The sequence below is a fragment of the Prunus avium genome, chromosome 6, assembly GCF_965620075.1.
Source record: "Prunus avium chromosome 6, drPruAviu1.hap1.1, whole genome shotgun sequence".
Classification (NCBI taxonomy): Eukaryota; Viridiplantae; Streptophyta; class Magnoliopsida; order Rosales; family Rosaceae; genus Prunus; species Prunus avium.
The window spans coordinates 12,510,524-12,519,358 of record NC_142289.1 but is presented as its reverse complement, the minus strand read 5'-3'; the positions used below and the strand labels follow the sequence as shown (position 1 = coordinate 12,519,358).

Here is an 8,835-nt window from a genome sequence, read left to right as displayed (position 1 = left end):
TTCGGCACTTGATTGTGACGTTGGAGTCACTTTTGTTAAAAATAAAATAAAAATTACTGTTTACTAACAATAAAATTGCCCATTTCACTAATACTTCAAATTTATGTCCTATGCGCATCCGGAGACAATTTCTCATTTGTTTTTAAATTGTCAATATGCTAATCACTGGCATAAGCTTTCACCTTCTTATATAATTAATTGTTTTACTGTTTGCTGGAAAACTTGAGAACAAAGGAATCGTCATAGTCTTTCAAAATAAGGCACCACAGATCCATGAGGCCATTTCATACATAAGAATTGAAAATTAAAAATTAAAATTGAACTGGTTATCAAACGGGTCTAAGATTTTGAAAAATTGGAACTATAAATATTGGCTATGGTCAATTTGTTGATAGGTTTTTTTTTTTTTTTTTTAATACAAGCAATACTCTTAACTACTTAAACTACAAATTCTTTAACCACAATATGTGGTGCGGTTGGCTAACTGCCAACTCCAGTTGGTGAACTTCCGGGTGCCTAACTAGTAGGGATTCGAAACCCATTATGAGCACTTTGTGGCCAGGAGCAAGCCGAACTCCGAGCAGGGATTAGTCCCACCCTTCGGGTGTATGGACACCTCGTAGTATTTACCCAAAAACCTACAAGTCCTTTGCTGACGTGGAAAGATAGTTAATGGACTTACATTGAAAAATAAAATTACACGAATTATTTCTAATAACTCCTTTTTTATGTCTAATTTTCTATACATAAAAAATCCAAGTAGATTCATTTTTTGGTCTGAAAAAAATCCAAGTAGAATCTTTACCCGTGAAGGTAACACCAAATAATATGTTGTGTTGTCTTACAAACTCAATGCAAATTATATAACAAGTAAATATATTATGTGTTGTTACATCCAAGGACGGATCCACAGAGGAGCAAGGGTGGTCAAGTGACCCTTGAAACTCTGGAATCTGCCATTAGAGGGAAGAAAATTGACCCCTGCAAACTGCTCGACGAAAGTCCCCAAAGAGCAGCGCTCTTCTCCCCAGCGCGCAGCGCTCTTATCGACCTCGCAATCTGATGCTCGTTGGGCAGCTAAGAAGAGACGCCTCAGAGATAAAGTCCACAAAATGTAATGTCAAATTTCACCTTCACTGCCTTGGTTCTTTTTGCTTTCAGTTTCGTCAATTCTTCAATATTTTTCAATGTAGTTTGATGGCTATCTGTGATTTGCTCACTAATATGAGATTTCAGTTTAGCTTGACTTATTTGACAAAAGTGAAGATAACTGCTTGGTGATATCTTCACTTTTATCTTCAATATTCTTCACTTTGAGTACCCATTGGTTGGTCTGTAGGGAAAAAGATAAAAAAAGGGCTTCTTTTTATTTTAACTTTGAAAAAGTATGGATATTTGACAAAAGTGAAGATTACTGCTCGGTGGGACTGATATTTGATGCTTCATTTTGTATTTGGTTGATTAAATATTGATGGAAATATAAATTTAAGATCTCGAAGTATTGGGCTTGGGGGAAATTAAGGCATTCCCAGCTATTTGGTTTGCCTTAGCTGAAATAGATTTCTTAAGAAAACGAAACAACAGAGAGGCTCAATTAGTTTTTTTATATGAATTTTCAGTTAGCTTTTCCCGATCAATAGAGTGATAGCTTACTTGTTTATATTGAGAACTATGTGTTCATTTGTATTGATAATGAAACTATAATGAGACGTTTTCAGAACATAAAAACTCATCGTGAATAATTGTAATGTGTTTTTTTTTATTAATTATAAATTATAAATTATCATTTCATTTTTCTAGGTTTATTTTTGTATAAAAAAAATTTATTGTGTTAAACGTTAACCCCTAAAAAGAAAATTCATGGATCTGTCCCTGGTTACATCACATCATCCATCACTCAACTTGTTCATCAAATTTTGGACTTTTATGCACAAGAATGATTGCTTCTCAATGCTGTTTGTGCAAGAGGAAATCTGTTTGCTTCACATATCGGCCAGATGTTACAACATGTTGCATCCTTTTAATGTGGGAGACTGGGAGCACCACTAAAATTTAATTAAAAAATGAAGAAGATAAACTCTCTTCTGTCTTCATCTTCTTTCTATTTTTCTTCCCTCGTGCACAGAAGCCAGGGTCCCTATCAGCTAATTAATCATACCTGTACTCATGTGAAATTTTCTTGCATGTGTGTCATTTTTATATCCCTACCAATGGAATACTGGCCGCAGACACGTTTCTCTAAAATGTTCTTGCATGTGTGTCACTTTCATATGTTGGGCTTGAATGTTTACACTTACCAAATATGTGGTGTTCACGTATTATGCTTGAATATTTGACTCCGATGTAGACTTTGTTTCATGTGTGGCCCACTATGTGGTGGTCCCACGTGAGAGGGCGTGTTGAAGAATATAAGTCCGAAATCGAAAACTTGGCTCAATAAAATAAAATATATAATAAATGGTTCCACTACTAATATCACAAAGGCCTTTTGTGATAAAACCCCACATCTACTGGGCTTTGTAGGTGGATAAATTGGGGACAATATTAGCGTTGCTAGTAATGGGCCATTGGCCCGTCTCTCTGGTCTTTAACATATTGTAGCTACATAGAATACAATCAGTCCTATGCCTGAAATTTGCAAGGTTTTGTCTCATCCATAGTTTTTTAGGGGTTGCTTACCAACCTTTTGGAGCTGGATTTTGGAAGATCTAAATATTTCTTCTTATAGTAGGTCTCTTTCATGTTTATTAATCCGTAATCAGAATCAAAATATGGAGTTGAATTCCTATTACAGAAACTCATGTGTTTATGGAGGAATAAAACTGCAGGTGGGACCCACACAAAATGGGGAATTCAACTCCTAATTTTGGAGGAATTTGACTCTTGGTTGAGAGGTGGTATTCAAATTCCTGGAGAACTAACCCATCAAGAATCCATATTGTTTTTACCCATTATATCTTCACACAATTTTTAAAATTCCTAATTTATCATCTACTTTGACCCAACAACGAGGGAATTTTAGTAATCAAATTGGTTTCAATTCCGATTCATGGTAATTTAGTAAACAACTTATAAGAATCAATACCACTCCTACCTCGTTTCCATCTGGTTTAGTAAACAACTTCAATAAAAATCCGGATTCTAACTCTCCTCAATCCAACTGATCCTTAATTTAATTCATCCTCATCCGATCATAGATTAGTAAACATGTCATCAGATCTATCTATTTTGGAAGTGGAGCTTCTGGATTTGGTTGGATCTACAATCAATGGTGCTTGGGGATCAAGTGGGAATTTGGAGATGTTGTGATGTTCTTTGGAATGTATTGGTGGAAGTTGGGTGGTAATGCCCTCCTCCTTGAGGTGTTTACTGTCCCAAGTTGTTTGAGAGATTGTTCTCTGCCTTGTCTTCTTGAAGCACTAGTTGTTGTTGGTTTATGGGTCCTCCTCATTTGTAACTCCAAATGAACTCAGCTTCAAGTTGTATATTTTGTTCTCACTATAACAAATTCCCGTATAGCTTGTGCTGAGTTCAAATGCACACACCCTTTGTTTTTGTTTTGTTTTTTTGGGTCAAATAATCCCGTATAACAAATTCCCGTATAGCTTGTGCTGAGTTCAAATGCACACACCCTTTGTTTTTGTTTTGTTTTTTTTTATCAAAGACAGCTTCAAAGAAGTCTTGTAGATAGTATCATTTTGCAAAAGCTCAATAATTGAGTTCATTTTCCTTTTCACCGTTGAAATTGAAAGTGCAATTTATACGAGACCTTCCGTGTACGTCGTGATTATGGATGTGGGCTTTGATCTAAATCAGCATGGTGAGGAGGGTGTGTGAAATGGAGTAACCATAATTCATATGCCATGAGCAATACTTGTTACTTTACCACAAGTCTCTGGATTAAGTTGAAGATGATGTGGCATGGAATGGAACACTTTCGCCATCAAACTTTTTGTGAAACGTGAATTCTTGGAAAAGTTTGTCTGCCCACGAAAGCAATGGCAAGCCAAGTCTGGACTTCATTCAGATAGAAACACCGTGTATTCTAGGCTTTTCTTAAAAGAAAGATGAAAAAAAAATTAACTCAATGAATTTTTTTTCCTACAGTTTTTGTTTTTGTTGTACGAAAGAATTTCGTTCAAAAAAAAAATTGGCATATCCTCTCCTTGGTCTGAGCCTAACCACTAGTTCAATGTTCAAATGACTTCCAAATCACCAGTTCCCTCCCTTCTCTGTGCACAGGAATTGCAAATTTTTTTTTTTTTTTTTTGTTCTGAACCATGAGGTGGTCCTGGATGGGCCCCAACTATGGGTGGCACCTCTAAGCCTTAACCACAACCCAGACTAATCCCCACTCACACCGGGTCGGCCCGTAAGGGGTAAAGTGTTGGCCAAAGTGGTGACTCCGTACGAGAGCAGGGATTGAACCCCTGACCTCTCTTAAGGAATGAGAGTGCCGAACCACTCACACCAACCACCTTGGTTGGAATTGCAAATTTTTAATTTAACAAAATATTGTAATGTTTACAACATGCAGGCCTCCAGATGAACATAACCACTGCATTGCATACCTCAACAAGTATTAAAGGATATGATCATGTGTGTGTGAATAACCAAAAAGAGGCAGTTTACTTACTATGTTCCAACAATCCGGTTTGTGTTTGCTACAAGTCCATCTTTTCTGAAAAGTTTAGCCATTCCAAAATCTGATATCTTAGCAATTATTTCATGATCAAGTAAAATGTTGCTACCTTTCAGATCTCGGTGAATAATTGTAAAATTGGAGTATTCTTGAAGATATAGGAGTCCTTGGGTAACCCCTTCAATGATGTGTACACACTTTGTCCAGTCTAGAAGATACCATCTGGTAGGATCCGCAAGATTTCAAATTCAGGACCAATGAGGTAGGCAAAGCAGCAAGAGACAGACAAATTAAACGTCACAGGTTTCTGCACCATAAGCTTAGATGGCTTAACAAGTGATTTTTGCACCATGAACCAATTTCGCCTCCTGCAGTTTTCTCAAATACATCCTCCACAATTTCGACAAGTCCTGATTATTCACCTATGCATACTAAATTCGGAAGCCTCCAACAATTGGTCTATGAAACTTCTCCCCATCCATTGCCACACTGTCTTACTGCAAGTCTTCAGGATCCCTTGTCTTTTGAACCTGCCTGCCACCTACAAACAAGCTTCTCAATATTCTCATTGGAAAACAGCCACGAAGGACGAATATGATGCTTTATTCCGCAATGATACTTGGTCTTTGGTCCCAGTAACACAAGGCATGAATATCACAGAGTGCAAGTGGGTATACAAAGTGAAGCGAAATGCGGATGGCATGATTGAACATCACAAGGCACGTCTAGTTGCTCAAGAGTACAAACAAAAAGAAGATCTTGATTATGAAGAGTTTAGTCCAGTTGTAAAGTCAGCTACAATTCGCACAATTTCGGCATTAGCTATTTCACACAATTGGCCCTTACGGATTGAGAAAACACAAAATTAATAGAAAATTATTTGAAAAACATTTAGAGGAAATAATAATAATGCTCCTGAAACACCATTACACATTTGATTAAAACATGGCACATCCATCACCATCGTATATTACATAACCCATTGAGAACTTTAACACTTACACATGAACCTTGGAAGCAACCAAAGAAACATCAAGGGCAAGTACAGACCAATTCCAAGTAAGTTGAAGAGAGTTAGCGACCCCTTTCAAACCCAATACGAGTTCTGCTGGAGCCCCCGCCTTCATGGCCATCTCGCATTGAAGATCCAGCACTCGCTCTCATTGTTCCTCCTGTACCAACTTTTTCCATGGCTTTCTTACCCTTCTTCACCTCTGTCAAGAACTGGTCCAGACCAAATGGATCGGCTTCTTCAACATCCTTCTCAAACTCAACCGGCCTATCTCTTGGACCGCTCCTCTCAGCAGCTCCCCCAAATCCTTTGTCCGGTTTGAAGCGATCAGTCTTCATAATCTTATCCATCTGCTCATCAGCACCTCCATACATATCAGCATCAGCATCCTTCTTTGGCCTGTACAGGGTTGAGAGTGTAGGCTGAGCAGTAAACAAGCCTCTGTCATAGACATTGTACTGGTCATCAGTGGCAAAACCAGAGTCCATTCCTTTCTCTTGGTTGAACAGCCTCTGGTCATACATGACCTCTCCCCCTCTTCCTGCTCCAGCAGAAGCCATGCCAAGGGCAACTTTCTCACTAATATCACGATCTCTGTCTCTTGTAATTTTACTCTTCTTTCCCATCGCTGCATCTTTGGCCTCCAACCTTCTCTCCCTTTCCCTTTCTCGGCGTCGCTCCTCCCGGATCTTCTCGCGCTGCAACCTCTCTTCTCTTTCCTCCCTTGTCTCCTTTGGGTAATCCGTCTCCTTTTCCCTTGGACGCTCATAATCCCCTCTCATATCAGTATCCATTGTTGTTTTCTCAGAAGGCATAGGGGCAGAAGCAGGAGGTGCTGCACCTGTCCTCTCAGAACGAGCTTTCTGAGCTAATGCCCGCAGCTCCTGCTCTTTCTTTTCCTTCTCCTTCATTATCATCTCCTTCTGAACTTTAGATCTCATAGCAACTGCTTCTCTAGCCTTCTGCTCTGCTACATACAAAGACTCGGAAAGCTTTGCAAAATTATCATTAATCTGAACATCTTGAAGGCCTCTCCCATCAGCTGCTAGACGTTTGTCCAATGGGATGGTGTACCCTTTCGGGTTCTTCCAGTTTGAAATGCAAGGTGGAATCTTCCAATCCTGCTGGTCTTTTACGGTCACTGGACGAGGAGGGGAATGCATGACTGGCACTGGTGGGGACCCAGAAGCCCTAGGAACACGCTTATGCTTGAACTTAGGAGGCTCAAGTGGATCCACAGGCATCTCCACCATCCTGATAATCCTCTCCTTAGCACCAGAATTAAATGCCACTGATTTCTGTGATGGTTTATACTTGATAAATTTCGAGTCTGACGACTGTTTGGGTACATTTTTTGGCTGCGCAGCGCTCAATCTCACATTCACAATCTTCTCAAGTGCAGCCTTTGTTTCTGCTGTCGTTTCTTCAATCTCTTTCTGCAGCTCCTCCTCTTCATCATCATCCCCTTCCTCTTCCTCATTTTTCAAAATTTTAGGCACAAGATCCTTATGTTGAGAGTAGACGATCTTTTTTGAATTCTCATTCTGCTTAACAATAGCATCATACGCAATGTTTCCATGTGCATCAACAGTGACTGGAAGTATCTTCGTTCCAAGTTTAGCGGACTTGTCCCTGCCCATGCCAAGGGGGTACTGAGCTATGTGAATCTCAGGGAAAGCACCCCCATCCCCAAAATCCTCTACCTTCCTAGGTACAAAGCCTTGACGCTTCAAGTAAGGAGGTACAGGATTAGGCTTGATGACAGAAGATTTTTCTTCCTCAGCTGAACTGAAGCGCTGCTTGAACCACGGATCATTTGAATGGTCATAGTAAGTTGTTGTGGTTGATTGTGCGGGCGGCAGAAGCTCCTTTAGAGCTGCCATGGTGAAAACCTACTTATGGAACTGCACACAGAAATCGGAAAACAATGACCAAATTAATTGGTTCACAAACATAAGCAAAGCAATACTAATCGATTTCGATAAAATTAGAATAAAAAAGACATCAAAAGACTTTCGGCATCTCTGGAGTACACGCCTAAGGAACTTGTTCACTTCATCTGTCTATGGAGTTAAATTCTTCAAACGATTTTCAATTACTTGGGCATCCCTAAGCCATCAAACTTCGCAAAGAAATTTTACAATTGACTTAACCAATTTCAGTTCTAGTCTATTTCTCCGTAAATTAAAGTTATTGGCCATATAAAAACGCACAACGGAAAAAATTCAATAAAATTGTTGTATGCTATAAATCGTAAGGAGAGTAGATTAGTGCAGATCTAATTCAATCAAATATAGAAAACAAAAACAACCGTAAGAGAGCAGAACAAATTCGAAAAAGTTATTGCATACAACATATAAGATCAAATCGAAAAACAAATTTGCTGGATTTGACCCAAAATCTATCGGCAAGAAGATGAAAAATCAAAGCCAGAGGCATGAAGAAAAAAAGAAAAGAAAACTTACCGACAGAGAAGATTGGTGCAGTGATGATGCGTTGTTGAGAAGTTCTGAATTGCAGAGAGACCCAAGTGTCGTTTTCAGGTACGAAAGGGATAAATCTGCAGGTGAAGAGAATTTAGGGTTTGGCTAAAGCTCAAGGGAAAAATAGGCGACAACCAAAACACCAGGGAGAGGAGGGTTTTGTTGTCATCCAATCCGATTTTCATCACGCCACCAACGAACCGACCTTTTTCTCAAGCCGCAGGGTCCCGGCCCAAAGTGATTGGGGCTTGAGCCCAAGTTTTTATTGCTCCTTTATCAGGCTTTACTTACATTATCAAGCTTAATAATTTCGTAAATCTCAAACACGTGTTGTAATTTATTAGTTATCAGGACTAAAATATCAATGATATTGACGAATTATCGATGCTATTATTGTTTTTTCAGGTCTATGATATTTTGGAACATATTCATACACATATCGTATGACTATCGATAATATCAAAAAATATCGACGTCGATAATTTCTCTCACACTTCAGCAACATTTGGCCAAAATATTGATTTAATATCGCTATAATATCGATAATATTGAGATGATAAAGAAAGCGAAAAATTTGAAGAATTATTTACACTAACACCTCTTGAGGTTTCTTGTGTTTTCACAAAACCCCCTCAAGTCTCAAAAATTACACGAACACCCCTTGAGGTTTTAGTTTGTTTTCACAAAACCCCTTTTCG

At 38.8% G+C, this 8,835-nt stretch overlaps 1 protein-coding gene across 1 annotated transcript; it reads right to left on the bottom strand.

The window, feature by feature from the left end:
* Window positions 1-5,491: 5,491 nt before the first annotated feature.
* SKIP (chromatin protein family) lies at window positions 5,492-8,319 on the bottom strand. Its single transcript, XM_021971039.2, has 2 exons — window positions 8,120-8,319; window positions 5,492-7,558 (listed from the first exon to the last, which is right to left on the bottom strand). The coding sequence occupies exon 2, from the start codon at window positions 7,535-7,537 to the stop codon at window positions 5,717-5,719; it is 1,821 nt and encodes a 606-aa protein (XP_021826731.1). The 5' UTR covers window positions 7,538-7,558; window positions 8,120-8,319; the 3' UTR covers window positions 5,492-5,716.
* Between the last annotated feature and the right edge of the window lie 516 nt (window positions 8,320-8,835).